Raw genomic sequence first — 16,251 nt, 5'->3', positions numbered from 1 at the left:
CATTCTGTATATGCCATCAAAAGGCATTAAATTTTCAAACATTAACTGTTTGATCATAGGAAGATCCAAATATTCACACCAGTTAGTACTTAAGTTTCAACTAGTTTTAACTATCCTCGAAGTCGCGCCTCCTTCCTCAAGTAATTCGAACTGTCCATCGCCGACAAATTCTCCAGAACCCGAACTAGAGAACTCCAGATAAGACACCTAGTCTTTACTTCTCTGTCCTTAATTACCGAAAGACCTGGGAATTAAAGTCACTCAAACATCTTATTCAAAATCACTATTTTATTAGGATTATTATCACTATTTTATTCAAAGTCCTTTGAGGTCAGTTTTGACTCCTACTTTATCACCCATATTTTTGACTCTTTGAAAGTTTGTGTCCGATTGAACACTCATCCTTGGGACACCTTAATGAAGGAGATAATTGCTACAACTTTTTTTTTTTTTTTTTTTTTAAGCAAGGATCACTACCATTACCTCCCAACTTGGAGAATAGAAGGAGAAGTATGAAGGATGACATTAGAAATTGAGTGCTCTAGTGGTAGCGCCTCCTTCCTAATTGAAGTATTGCTATCATTTGAGAAGAAGTATAATCTACAATAAAGAATTCCATGTGTTATGGTGATCAAATTTTATGTGACAGAATAACTAAGCAAGGGGGAGAACAAGATGAAGACTACAAGTATGATGTGAACAAGAATAAGATGAATCAAAGCAAGACAATCAAAATTTCTTTTTCGAATACGTAAGTTTCTTGACCAAGATTATTTACAAAGTGAAGTTACAAACACCAACTAGAGGGGGAGTGTTAAACGACACCCATGTGTGTAGGGGTGGCATGGCTAGTAAATAAAGAGAACTCCCTTAAAGATGGCATATAATTGTAATTACGCACACTAGTGTATGTCCTCTAATGTTTTTTTTTTTTTCATTTGAAGCATGTAACCCTAAGGGCATCGTAATAATTGTAAACACCTTCTCACAACCATAAATACAGCCTCGAAGGATCGGGTAGAACATTCAAACTTCTTCCTCTTAGCTCAGTTCGTCTGTACACGTCTCTCTTTTCCTCTTCTTTCTCTCCCTTAGTTTCTTTTCTCCTCTCTTCCAAGAGCTAGAGTTCCTCTCTTCTCTCCGTGGTAATTGGAGCCACAGGATGGAAGTTGCCCCAAAAACTTGAAGCCCTCAAGGGAAATCTTAAGATCTGGTCCTTGGACCACTAAAAAGCTGCTACAACAAACTGCTAGACACTTATTCGCAGATCTCTCAACTTGATGCGACTGAAGAACAACGACCTCTTTCCACTACTAGATTCTCCCTCAGCATCTCTCCGCGGCAAATTTGAAGCCTTTGCCCTCTATGCGCGCATCTAATGGAAGTAGAGGGCCCACTTTCGTTGGGTGGCCGAAGGGGATGGGAATACCAGATTCTTTCATGTTGTCGTCTCCGCTCAGCAGAGGACCAACCTGGTTACTTCACTGTGCATAAACAATGAAGTAACCATGGACCGGGCCTCAATTACTAACGCAATTATTAGTTTTTTTTCAAATTTGTATGCTGAAGAGCTACCCTCTAGACCCACCATCCCACATATCCAATCATCCAGGATATCCCCCTTCAACGCCTCCCTTGTGGAGCTCCCTTTTCAAACCAATAAATTTATGCGGTATTGGGAATGTCAATAATCAAGCCCCTAGCCCTGATGGCTTTAACAGAAAGTTTTATTAGAGTAGGCTGTTCATGAAAGACGACATCTCCTCAATGGTCCGGAGCTTCTATCATAAATGAATCTGATGGGAGCGTCTTTCATTGCCTTGTCCCCAAAAAATCTGCAGTTGAACACCCTGGTGACTTCTGGCCCATCAGCCTAATTTTTAGCTCATATAAATTCATCACTCGGATCTTTGCTAGCTGCCTTAAAGCCGCCATCACTACCATAATTAACCATGGGCAATGTGCTTTCATCAAAGGCCGCTCCATCCTTGACTCGGGTATGGCCACTCACGAACTGATGGATCACTTCAGACATTCATTGAAGCGAGTCATTGAGTGGACTAGCTTTACGAAGCGTTGACGTTTCTGGATTAGGAGTTGCATCTCCTTTGCCTCCTACTCTGTTCTTTTAAACGGCTTTGTTTGTGGTTATCTTCAAGGCACTAGAAGTATCCATCCAGGTGACTCACTCTCCCCATTACTCTTTAACCTTGTGGCAGAATAACTCCTCCCTCTTGTTCGCTCGGCTAGGACCATTGCCTAGATCTCCCTGGGATATGATAATCAAGAATTTGGCATCCCAATCCTCCAGTGTGCTGACGACACTCTCTGGTTCGGCGACGACACATGTGATCAAGTTAGAAGATTCAAAGCCCTCCTTGGGTGATTTGAGATCACATCTGGTCAGAAAATCAACTGGAACAAAACCACCATTATGGGCTTCCACCTACCCCCTGGAGTTTTTCAATCCATGGCGGTTTTCCTTGGTAGCGCCACGACCACCCTGCCCACAACTTATTTGGGGCTCCCTCTCTTTGACAGCAGGCCACATAAAGGCTTACGGGCTCCACAGATTGAAAAAATGGAACATAGGCTTCGACTTGGTGAGGAAGACTCTTATCCAAGGTGGGCTGACTTCACTCTCCTCAATTCTTGCGTAGCTGGACTTCCAAATTATTCTCTCCTTCCTCCCATGTATGATGGCTATATATCACCACATTGATCACAACAAAAGACGATTGCTTTGGAGAGGAGCTGATGGTCCACTCTTGGACCTATACCCCTCACTGCCCAGTCTCTACCAGAACCCGGACATCTCTGTGGTAGACTCATGGGGGACAGGAGCTTGCTAGAATCTCAACCTCAGGCTCGGACTAAATGATGTTGAAGCCAACGAGGTTTGCTCTCTCCTTACTGACCTCGGTTCAATTACCATCCGAAATATCCTGGACAACAAGCTCATCTGGACAAATGCTCGCAACAACAAATTCTCAGTGGCCTCAGCCTATCTTCATCTTTCTGGTTGGTTGTCAGGCCTTAGAAGACATCATTCTGCTCTGGCATGGCAACTCTTAGTCTCTCCCAAGATCGAATTCTTTATTTTGAGCACCCAACACAATAAAATCCTCACTGTCGACAACCTCCGGAAGTGTGGCAACTTGGGGCATTCCATCTGTTGTTCCCTTTGCGAGGAAAGTGTCTCCCACATCCTCCTCCAATGCTCTTTTTCATGGCGGATTGGATCCAGCTGCTTAGCCTCATGGGACTTCAGATCTGCCTTCAAGAAGACCTCATCTCCACTTGTCATTAACTCCTTGGGATCCCTCTTCCTTTCCTCGGTGAAGCCCTTATCTCGGCTTGACTTGGTACATCCCTTGGGGCCTCTGGAAGGAAAGTAACAATTGCCATTTTAATCTCAAATTCACAAGCGATAAGGATGTTGCCACCAGCATCATTGGCCAGATCTCTGCTTGGACTCGCACTAAAACAGAGATCAACGATCTTGATGACATCCCCTTCGCAACAATTGGTTATGCATTGCTCAAATGGCTGTCCCGAACCCAGCCTATACATGATGGGAAGCCTCCTCCCCCAGGCCTTCTTAAGCTTAATTTTGATGGCAATTCCATTGGGAACCCGGGCCGTCGGGCGTTGGTGGGACTATTCACAATTCTAATGGAGTAACACTCCTCTCTTACTATGGTCCTTTTGGGATTTCCTATTCCACTTCTGCGGAGCTCAAGGCCCTCTTGTAGGGACTCATCTTATTCCAGGATCATTTGTCAGGCCTTCTCATAATTGAAGGAGACTCTAAAGTTGTGCTTGCTAGGTGCTCTTCCCTATCTCCTAATAACCCTTGGCACCATTGGAATACCTTTCTTGATATCTGGGATATTTCTTCTCTTTTTCCATGTAATTGGGCCTATGTGCCTTGCACAACCAACTCTATGGCTTACTCTCTTACTAGGAATGGGGTCTCCCTCCAATCTTGATCTTGTTTGTTCTCTCACTTGCGCTTTAATAAAGCTCACTCTTTTCGAAAAAAAAAAGTATTTAAGTTTCAACTTATCAAATCTCTTGGTTAAGATTTAATCAAGTCTAACAAAAATAGAAACAGCAGTGACAGCAATAAAGAAATAGAAATTTGATATACATAAGAGAGAAATAATATGCCGGTGATATGAGAAATGAGAAGTTATGTACACATTAAATTTTCAAACATTAACTGTTAATGTTAATATTTACACTAGTTAGTATTCAAGTTTCAACCTATCAAATCTCTTGGTTAAGATTTTATCAAATCTGACAAGAATAGAAATAGCAGTGAGAGCAATAAAGAAATGGAAATTTGAAATACAAATGAGAGAGCATAATATGCCAATAATAGGAGAAATGAGAACTTTTGTACGCAGAAAAAAAAAACAAAAATAAAGCCACATAAGATGAAATGAGATATTCTGCACTAGAAATATGAAAAAATCTTGTTGAACCTAATGCATCATTAAAAGTTATGCAACAAAATCTAAATGAAACATTTCAAATGAACAGCCAAGGATACCACTTATTGGAGCATTTTCTTGAATGCTGGTGAAGACTCTTACTGCATATAAAAGAATTTGTGTAATGAGATAGTATTTAGGTAAGGAAACTAGTTAAACAAAAAAGACTTCAGAGATTAAGGACAGATGTAAAAGTAATTGGGCTCACCAATTGAACCACCAAAGTTCATAAAACATGTCAAGAAGCTGAGCGCCCCAGTGCTTTTGTTCTGCACAGTAAATAGAAGATTCAGCCAGATATATAAGGCCAGTATATAACTATAATGCAGTAGAAAAACATGAATTTAAGAAGTTAGAAGATGCAGAGCATCAAGATGGTTCAATCTGGAAGGAATATTGACAAGGAAGGGGATGTCTCACATAGAACAATATAGAAGAAAAGGGATTTTGAGGGGATGTCTCAAATAGAATAATTCTGGATGGCTGAAGTGGTGATCAAGGATCTGGGAACACATCCTGAAAAGGGTGAAGGCAGAATTCTACAAATGCTACTAGACCAGTCATCGCCTCAAGAACAGAATGAGGGCCATTTAAGAAGCAACAAGATAGGGGAGAAATGAGGATGCTGAGAAGAATGTGGAGCAAAATGAGGAAAAGACAAAATAGGAATGAAGATTGTTAGTGGGAAAAGTACCATAAATATAAGTGATAAGAAAACTCTCATGGTTATTAGTTAGGAAATGACTTCCCAACTTTGGATAGTCATTGTGGGATAAAGACCCAACCTTAACATGGGTATCAGAGTAGGAGCACCAGGAAAGAAGCAATAAATTCTATGAATTTCATGTGGTCGCTCTCATGTAGTCAAGATTACAGATAACATAGACTTTATTGACAGCTGAGATCTTGATGAGGTTACCCTATCTGGGAAAACCTCCACTTGGTCAAATGGCAGACAGCCCCCCGTCTTCTTAGCCAACAACGACTGGCTCCAGTTATACAGCAACGCCATAGGCAAAGTTCTCAATAGGGTTGTTTCCGATCATTGGCCATCCAATTCGCCCTTTCTTCGAAAGGGTTCATTTTCTGGCTATTCCTTTGGCCGCAGCTAGTCTCATCGAGCTCCCTTTCTCCAGTAAGGAAATTGAAAAAGCAGCACTGGGTCTTCCTTTGGATCGTGCTCCGGGCCCGGATGGTTTCAGCGGGGAATTTTATCTCCGATGTTGGCCCTTCATCAGAGACGATATTGCCTGCATGGTCCACTCGTTCTATCAGCATGGCATCAGATATAGGAGCATCGGAGCTTCGTTTATTGCTCTCATCCCTAAAAAAAAAGGGGCAGAACTTCCATCTAACTTTCGGCCGATCAATCTCACCACCAGTGCCTATAAGGTGCTTGCGTGCCTCCTTGCCAATCGCCTCAGGGCAGTTCTCCCTATTGCCATTCGTCATGGCCAGTGCTTTTATCAAGGGATGAAATATATTAGATTTGGTCATGGCATGTCACGAGCTCATTCACCATTTTAAGGCTTTAAAGCTTCCCAAATTCATCCTAAAGCTTGATTTTGAGAAAGCCTTTGACAGAGTTAATTGGAAGCTTCTCGAAACTCTCCTGAGGAAGATGGTATTCGGGGGAAAATGGCGCTTCTGGATTCAAAGTTGCATCTCTTCTGCAAGCTACTCCGTTCTTCTCAATGGTACAGCTTGCGGGTATTTTAAGGGATCTAGGGGAATCGGGCAGGGAGACCCCCTTTCCCCTTTGCTCTTCAATGTGGTAGCGGAATATTCCTATCTTCTTTGATCTATTCGGCCAAAAACCTGGGTTGGCTCCTCCCCACGACGGACTATGCAGCCTTTGATGTGTCGATCCTTCAGTTTGCAGATGATACCATTTGCTTTGGGGTTGGTACTATGGATCAGATCCGAAAACTACATGCTATATTGGGACTATTTGAACTGGCTTCCGATCAGAACATTAACGGGAAGAAAACCACCCTCCTAGGCTATCATATTGACTCGTCTGTGCTTTAGGACATGGCTGACCATTTGGGGTGCTCAGTGGAACGGTCTATGGGTATTTTAAGTGATCCATGGGAATCAGGTAAGGAGACCCCCTTTCCCCTTTCCTCTTCAATGTGGTAGCAGAATATACCTATCATCTTTGATCTATTCGGCCAAAAACCTGGGTTGGCTCCTCCCCACAACGGACTATGCAGCCTTTGATGTGTCGATCCTTCAGTTTGCAGACGATACCATTTGCTTTGGGGTTGGTACTATGGATCAGATCCGAAAACTGCATGTTGTATTGGGACTATTAGAACTGGCTTTCGATCAAAACATTAACTGGAAGAAAACCACCCTTCTAGGCTATCATATTAACTCACCCGTGCTTCAGGACATGGCTGACCATTTGGGGTGGTCAGTGGGAAATTTGCCAACTACATATCTTGGACTGCCACTCTTTGACTCTCGGTCTTCGGCGACGCTTTGGTCCCCCCTCATTGAGAAATTTGAGAAAAGACTAGCTACTTGGAGGGGCAAGCTTTTATCCACTGTCGGGCGACTCACTCTCCTCAAGTCTTGTTTGGCAGGACTACCAAACTATTTATTAGCTTTCACGCATTGTCCGGCCTCCGTTTGCAACAGGATTGACATCATGCGCCTACGTTTTCTCTGGAGAGGATCAAAGGACACCTTCAGATATCATTTGGTGAGTTGGAAGGATATTTGCATGCCTTGCAATCAGGGTGGTTTAGGCATCAGGCCTACTAAGGAGATGAACAATGCCCTTTTGATCAAATGGATCTTGAACTTCAACATCAAGCATAACAACCTATGGGGTGATATGGTCAGGTTCTATCTTCAACCTTTGGGTGCCTAGTGGAGGGAGGATGGCGCTACTCGCCTCCTATCCCCGATATGGAAATCAATTCAAAAGCTCCTCCCAATATTTAGAGATGCAACTTCCTTTCACACAGGCAATGGAAAGACCCTCTTTTGGTTGGATGAATGGTGCGGCCCCCGCCCCTTCTCCGAGGACTTCCCGGGGCTCTCTAGGGTGGTGAGGGACCTCTCTTACTCAATGGATGATTCTTGGAGAGATCGCTCATGGAGTCTTACATTTTGCCGAGGATTATGTTATGATACCAGTTGTTAAGTACCTAGCCAATACTACCCAAAAGACCGATCTGGTAGGTAGCAGAAAGCCAAGCACTTAACCCCAGGACCATAACAATACCCCCACCGTTATGAGCCGACTACCACGGCGGCCCACTACACAGGTCTCTAGGTAGCCCCCTTTGTGATTCGAACTCACAACAGAGGTATAGCTTTGATACCAAATGTTAAACACCTAGCCAATACTACCCAAAAGACCGGCCTGGTAGGTAGCGGAAAGCCAAGTACTTAACCTCAGGATCATAACAGATTAAATGATGAGGAAACTTTGGCTTTTTACTCTCTCCTCTCCAGACTCAGCAACATTACTATTCGGGAGCATTCAGTCGATAAACTGACATGGAAGCCTAGCATTAATGGCCGATTCACAGTTGCATCCGCCTACTCTCACATTAGAAAGTAAGATTACAGCATGCATGAGCACAAGGCAAACCTGGCATGGAAGCTCTCAGCGCCTAGTAAAATCAAATTCTTCGTGTGGACAGCCATCAGGGAATAGATCCTCACCTCTGACAACCTCCATAAAAGAGGTTACACTACCCCCGATCGTACTTGTCCCCTTTGTAGTGTGTGCGACGAGACAATCCAGCATATTCTCTTACATTGTGATTTTTCTTGGCAAGTCTGGATGAAGATATTTCAGAAGATTGGTCTCCAAATGGGGCTACATCAGGACCTTTTTAGCACCTATGAGATGGTTATGGAGATCCGCCTTCCTAGGCTGGGCAAGATAATTCTCTTGTCATGCCTTGCACATGTCCCATTGTGCATATGGCTCAAGCGAAATAACCAGAGATTTAACTCCAAGGATAGCACCCCGAACAATATAGCTTCTCAGGCAGTGGGCCTTATCTCGAGTTGGTTACATTCTATGAAGGATTTTGCTTCTCTATCAGGCATTTCCCTTCGAGAAAATTGGGGTTTAATCGTGCATATGGCGGGCCCCTGTAGGAATCCGGTTATGACCACCTGGGATCCTCCCCCTTATGACAACATCAAACTCAATTTTGATGGTAGTGCTTTAGGCTGTCCTGGGCTGGCTGGAGCCGGTGGTGTTTGTAGAGAGCAATAGAGACCCTATTCTATCCTATGCTGAACCGATGGGTATTGCTGATTCAAATACTGCTGAAGTGAGTGCTCTTCTATTCGGCCTCCAAATCTTTAAAGAGCAGCTTCATGGCAAGCTGCTTATCGAAGAAGACTCAAAGACTGTCATCAGCTGGTGTTCAAAAGATAGCTCCCCTCCTTGGCGCCACTGGTCAATCACTGATTGTATTGCTGACATTGTGTCATCCATTCATTGTAATTGGAACCTCATTCCTAGATCAACTAATTCTTTGGCTGGTAAAATTGGCAAAATTCGGAACCTCCTAGCAATCTCTCATTGTTTTGGAAGGCTTCCCCTCTTGTAATCTGCTCGTTTGAGCTCTCTTAATAAAATTCAGCATTATTTCAAAAAAAAAAAAAAAGATTACAGATAACATGCAAGAGAAGCCCAACAACAACCATGCTATTTCGATTAGGGCTGAAAATGAGAAGAAACATGGAACGGTAAAACTAGAGTTTTATAGGTTTGTATAAAACAAGAAACTAAGAACGAATATTTAACAAATAGGAAACGCTTATCTTTGTACCATGTCTTGGGGCTTCCTAGACCATTGTCTTGTTAATGGATTTGGAATTAGATGGCAAAGATATATTAAGGAATCTCTCTTACATGAGTATTTCAAGAGCTAAAGGGCTTTAAGAAATTGCTATCTGCTAGCTCTCTTGCCTGAACAACTGGCTGGCTTTTTTTTCCTTATCTGTTAAACATTTACTTAAGAGTGGGACATAGCAGTTTGGAGGTAACACTATTTGCTGCTCACATAGGGATCTTGACTGCATTAACAGATTAAGGCCTCGCCTCCCAACCTATGAGCAAATTCTCTCTGACAGCAAATTGGTCAAAATATTCACTCATTGTTATCAATCTACATCCCAAAATAATTCAAAAAATTATTTTAAAGCAATGAGAAATAGAATTCATTAAGAAAGCTGAACAAGGAGTATAGAGTACATATGGTATTGAATTTAGAGGTTAAAAAGAAGAAAGGAGAGAGAGAGAAAACAAGAGGCAAGTGTGCGGCATTCCCACCACATGTCAGGTTCTAAAAATGACCTCTTTTTTTAGTATATAGTCACTTAAGTGATAAACCAGGAAAGTTACAATAATGCCCCTCCACATTTGAACTATCATAACTTCCTAAATACATATCAGAATAAAAAGAAAATTGAAACACATAACTCCAACACGAAGACAAGGTTACTATTGACCTATGAGGGATGCAACAGTGAAATGGCCAAAGTGCCCTACATATATTTCAACACCCCCCCATGTTGGAATGTATATGTCCAGAAACCCCAACTGACAATAGAAATTCCCAAATTCTTACTTGCCTAAGGCTTTACTAAATATAGCACCAAGCTGGTAAGCAGATTTAACATATGGAGTGACCACTAATCTACTCATCACAGCATCAGGGACAAAATGACAAACGACTTGTATATGCTTGGTCTGTTTATGAAATACTGGAGTTACTAGTAATGAAAATTGGAACTTTGTTATCACAATACATCATCATGGCCTCTGTGGTAGGAAAGCCTAACTCTTGCAACACTAATCTCATCGAAAGAAGTTCACTAACATGAGTCATTGCTTGGTATTCAGCTTCTGCTCTAGAACGAGCCACAATGCTTTGTTGCTTGCTCTTCCAAATAATTAAGTTTTCACCAACAATACACGATACCTAGAAGTAGAGTTCTAGTCCAACTTAGACACTGCATAATCTACATTTGAATAACCACTAATCTGTAAATGACCATGTGGCTCATATTTTACAATCCTTTTCCTAGTGCTCCATTCAAATATCTTAATATCCTGAGTGCTGCCTCCAAATGACTCTTCCAAGCACACTCCATAAACTAACTGAACATACTCACAACAAATGATATGTTTGGCCACATCATTGTGGCATAAATATATCGAGGGACCCAAATCCTCAGTTTAAAATTTTATAAAAGATGCTTCTTTACCTCTTCAATACCTTTTAACACCAATTTGTCAACACTATCATCCACATATGCAAATAACACCACAATACTGAAAGATATGTTCAAGACAGACAACGAGTGGCAACAATGACTTCTAGTTAGCCCCAAAGACATAGTAATTTGTCGGATTTATCGAACCACGCCATAAGACTGCTTGACACGATAAATTACTTTGTTCAACTGATATAATTTTCAACGTTACCCTACGCAACATATTCAAGAGGTTGCTCCATGTATACAGTTAGAAAAATACGTCCAGGGGCATTTTGGTCATTTTACCCTCCATGGATATTTTGGTCAATTTACCGTCCAGGGGTATTTTGGTCATTTTACCACTACAGTGGTTAATTTTCTCTATGTAATCTTGTTTTGCATGTTAAATTATATCAGTGTTAAATTTTCATCAACATAGGATTATAGTTAGGGAGATATAAGAAGATTAAGGTTTATTAAGTGTCTAAGGGTCTTTTTGTAATTTGTAATCTAAAACACCTATTTAAGAAGTCTGGGAATCCGTACACAATTCCCAACGAAGCCTTTCAGGCTCTTGAGAAATTTCTTCTTCTCATTTCTCCTTTTCCTCTCAATTTTCTCCTCTTCCTTCACCCAAATCAAGATTTCTCCTCTCCTCTTCTCCTTTACTATAGATTCTTCCCGTTTTTGAAGAGGAGCACCAGCTCTAAGGAGAAAAACTACAAGGTTTTGAAACTAGTTCATCAAAATTAAGTTTTTTTCTTCTTTTCTCTGCCATAACTTTAGGGCTAATGGCCTTTATGAATCATTGAAGGATTCTCTATACTTTGATTGCCCTAATTGGGTTCCTAATTGGGATTTTTTGAGATCTGCATCACCCAACCCAGTGTTGGATGCCTATGTCATCATCCAATTGATGATGTCAGCCCTAATTGCTACCACTTTTGCATGATATTGGTTGAAATAGCTATGAATTACAGGTTATTAGATTGTTGAAGTGCACATATCCAATTTTTGTGCCCTAACCCTAATTTGTGAGTGGGGCCCACATTGGAGATAAATCTTTAAATTGTCTAGAAGCTTAAATTGGTTAGTTTGTTATCAAATATCAGTATTATGGCTGAGACAAAAGAAATTTATACCCCAGCTAGAGAAAATTTTGGGTTTGATGGAAAGGATACTATCATGATTACTTCGGAAAAATTGACAGGGCCTAATTATCTTAATTGGGTAAGTTTGTCAAAATGTATCCTAATGGTAGAAAGGAAGTTAAAGTTTATCCGAGATGATGCTCCAGTACCTCCAGATGATGATTGGGAGGCAGAGGATAGTCAATAGTATTGATTCTACTCTTAGAAATCAGGTGAACTGTGACACAACAAAAACTATGCGGCTCTCTAGAATCTTTATATGCATAGGAGAGTAATCTCTCTCGAGTTCATGACTTGTATACAGACTTTTTTAGGTTGAAAAGAGGAAATCGAACTGTTAAGAATATTATAGTTCATTCCTTGGCATATGGCACGAGATCAATGTATATCATCCGTTTATTACAGATGAAAATGAGTTGAGAAAACAGCAAAATCAGCTACTTGTTACAAAAAATTTGGATGGTTTATGTGTTGAATTTGTGTTATTAAAGTCCAGGTGTTAGCTTAGATAAGATCCCTACTCTCTACCACTTTAAATTGGATTATGAGGGTTGAGAAGACTATTATACCCAGAACAAGTAAAGGAGGTAAAATAATGGAAGTCATTGCTCTTAATGCTTCCAACACTATCAGCCCCTACAGATTCCTCTAGTAGAGGTAGAGGTAGAGGTAGAGGTAGAGGCCGAGGTAGAGAAGGCCCAGGCAGAGCTAGAGGACATGGTGATGGTAAGTCAAAAAGGAAGTGTGATCATTGTGCCAGAAATAATCATTATTCTGACAACTTTTGGGTTAAGTTTGGGAAGGCTGCATGGGTTAATTCTACAACTCCAGATAGTGGAAGTGGGAGTTTAGCTTCTTCTATGTCGGTTACACCAGATGCTCCAGATAAGATGCAACAATTGATACAGCAACAACAACAGATTGGTCAACGCATGGCCCAGATCTTTGTTGCTTCAACCTTTGCATCTATAGCTCATGCTTCCATCCCAATTCCTAGTTCTACCAATGTTGACTCAGGTATGGCAGCGTATCATGTTCACTTTGTCAAACGCCTAGCCAAGACAACCCAAAAGACCAGTCTGTTAAGTGCGGAAAGCCAAGTACCTAACCCATCAGTGGTGGATGGAACCACCCAGGTGGATGGAACCACCTAGCTCTGACACCCACCGTTCCCGTTCTCGTTCCCTACCACTTCACCCGGGATTCGAACACGGAACGTGGTGACCAGCTCTGATACCATGTCAAACGCCTAGCCAATACAACCCAAAAGACCGGTCGGTTAAGTGCGGAAAGCTAAGTACCTAACCCATCAATGGTGGACGGAACCACCTAGCTCTGACACACTTGTCACCATCCTGAGTTCTTGACTCAGGAGCCTCCAAACACATGTTAGGTATGTTGTCATTGTTTTATGATTTAAAAGAGTCTCTATGTCAAAAATGTTAATCTTGCATATGGTTCTACCTCTCCTATTCAAGGAGTAGGTAATGTTACTCCTGCTTCCTTTTTGTCTCCTCAATCAACGCTTTTTGTTTCCAAGTTTTCTCTAATTTGTTATCGATCCATCAACTAGCAAAGTCAATGAGTTGTTCCCTCACATTTTATCCTACTCATTGTGTTTTTTAGGATCTTGCTTCCATCCCAGTTCCTAGTTCTACCAGTGTTGACTCAGGTATGGCAACTTATCATGTTCACTCGTCACCATCCTGGGTTCTTGACTCAGGAGCCTACAAACACATGTTAGGTATGTTGTCATTGTTTTCTGATTTAAAAGAGTCTATGTCAAAAATGTTAATCTTGCATATGGTTTTACCTCTCCTATTCAAGGAGTAGGTAATGTTACTTCTACTTCCTTTTTGTCTTCTCAATCAATGCTTTTTGTTCCCAAGTTTCCTCTAATTTGATGTCGATCAGTTAGCTAGCAAAGTCAATGAGTTGTTCTCTCATATTTTATCCTACTCATTGTGTTTTTTAGGATCTCAGGACGAGGAAGATGATTGGTTCTGCTCGTGAGAGAGATAGGCTATACTACCCGAAAAACCATCGACAGAATAGTATTCAGGTGTTACATACTGAAGATTCTCCTCTATGGTGGCACTTGCAGCTAGGTCATCCATCTGAAGCAAAATTAACTTTGAAGTCTTTCCAGAATTTCCATCTTGTTCTTCTTTTCAGTGTGAGTCATGTCAACGAGGCAAGCATCACAAAAGTTTGTTTCCAGTCTCGTCTCATAAAACCAGCCATCTATTTGAGATTGTACACTCAGACATCTAGGGTCCTTGTCCTATGACTAGTCGGTTTAGTCATAGGTATTTTTTTCATTTATCGGTGATTTCAGTAGGCGTACTTGGATTTACCTTCTTAAAGAGAAATTTGAGGCTTTTGATGTATTCAATCTGTTCTTCAATGAAATAAAAAATCAGTTTGTAGCTTCATTTCATATCCTGTGTACTGATAATGGCCTCGAGTTCATGAGTCATAAATTCTAAGACTTTTGTCAAGAATAGGGAATTATTTATCAGACATAATGTGTCTTTACCCCTCAGCAAAATGTAGTTGAATGTAAAAATCGCCATTTACTGGAAGTAGCTAGGACATTGATGATACATATGCATGTGCCTAAGCCTTATTAGGGTGATGTTGTTCTTACAGCCAATTTCTTGGTTAATAGAATGTCTTTGTCTGTGTTAGATGGAAAAATTCCTATGTAGGTTCTTTTGCCGTCCGCACCATTATTATCTATTTCTCCCCGTGTGTTTGGATGTGTCTGCTTTGCTCATGTATTTGGGTCTTCCAGGGATAAGCTGTCTCCCCTAGCAATTAAATGTGTTTTTTTGGAGTACTCTTGCACACAAAAGGGGTACAAATATTTTTAACTGTCCACTATAAAAACATTTGTATCTATTGATGTTACCTTCTTTGAGGATGAACCATTCTTTTCATTAGTGTATTTACCTTTTGATCATGTTGTCTCACCTAAACCAGCACTACTTATCCTTGTACTAGTTGATGAGCCCGTTAGACCGCCACAAGCTATCACTGTAAAGAAACCATTACAGGTATATAAATGCGAAAAGAAGTATCACCACCAACTCTCTCACCGGACCATGACTCTACTTCGTCTCAAGATCCTTGAGGTAATGATCTACATCTTCCTATTGCACTCAAGAAGGGTGTCAAGAAAGGTAAAGGTACACGGTATCCATTATCTCAATATGTGTCTTTTTGTTCCTTGTCTGACTCCTTTAAAAATTTTGTTTTGCCCATTTCTACTTGCACTATACCTTCTTCAATGTAAGAGGCCTTCTCATCTCCTCATTGGAAGCAAGCTATAGATGTTGAAATTGATGCTTTGATTGATCGGGATACTTGGCAACTGTGTGATCTATCGTTTGGGGCCAAAGTTGTTGGTTGTCGTTGGGTTTATACTATCAAGTATAATGCAGACGGTTCTATTGAGCGGTATAAAGCTCAATTGGTTGTGAAGGGGTATACTCAAACCTTAGGTATTGATGTGTTTGAAACCTTTTTGCCTATTGCTCATTTGTCGTTTGTCCGTATTTTGCTCTCAATTGCAGTGAATCAGGGATAGTCCCTACGTCAATTGGACATTACAAACGCCTTCTTATATGGTGATCTGGAAGAAGAGGTATATATGGAGCAACCTCCAGGATATGATGCTCAAGGGGAGACACATAAATTATGCAGACTAAAGAAGGCGATTTATGGGTTGAAGCATAGTCCACATGCTTGGTTTGAAAATTTCAGCCAGGTTGTGGTATCTATGGGGTTCTCGAGTTATTGTGATCACTCCTTGTTTGTGATGAAGAGGTCCTCTAGAATTGTGGTGCTTTTGGTTTATGTATGTGACATTATATTATCTGGGAATAATATTTCTAGTATAGAGGATACCAAATCTCATTTGTCTACACATTTCCAAACTAAAGACTTGGGACCGTTGAAATACTTTATGGCATTGAAGTGACGAAAAGTAAAGAAGGCGTTGTGATGACACAACATAAATATGTCACAGATATACTTCAAGGGTATGGTTTGTTATGAGCCAAGCCACTGATACCCCAATGAAAGTGGGACATAATCTCCATGATGAACAAAGTGATGAATTAAATGATAGAGCAAAGTATTAGAGGTTAGTGGGAAAGTTAATTTATGCAACAGTTACTAGATCTGACATTTCTTTTGCAAAAAGTGTAGTGAGCCAATTTACGGAACGTCCTTGGAAAATAACTAAGAAGCTACACAAAAAATTTTGAGGTATTTGAAACAAGCACCAGGCAAGAGGTCTTTTCTTTAGACCTAACAATTTATATGAAGATAGAAGTTTTCTCTAATGCATA

General features: G+C 40.9%; 1 protein-coding gene across 1 annotated transcript in view; it reads right to left on the bottom strand.

Annotated features, from left to right (window-relative positions):
* Positions 1 to 16,251, bottom strand: part of LOC137941952 (mannose-P-dolichol utilization defect 1 protein homolog 2) — a 30,139-nt gene that overhangs the window by 1,224 nt on the left and 12,664 nt on the right. Inside the window, exons 7-8 of the mRNA XM_068787585.1 lie at positions 4,708 to 4,768; positions 4,559 to 4,600 (exon numbers count right to left, since the gene is read on the bottom strand). Coding sequence (XP_068643686.1) covers positions 4,559 to 4,600; positions 4,708 to 4,768 — 103 coding nt within the window. The remainder of the gene's footprint in view (positions 1 to 4,558; positions 4,601 to 4,707; positions 4,769 to 16,251) is intronic.

The sequence above is a fragment of the Aristolochia californica genome, unplaced genomic scaffold (genome assembly GCF_029961685.1).
Source record: "Aristolochia californica isolate CCGP_79_NKW_82.1479 unplaced genomic scaffold, dmAriCali1.0.hap1 SCAF_10, whole genome shotgun sequence".
NCBI lineage: Eukaryota > Viridiplantae > Streptophyta > Magnoliopsida > Piperales > Aristolochiaceae > Aristolochia > Aristolochia californica.
This window is presented reverse-complemented; position numbering and strand designations above follow the sequence as displayed.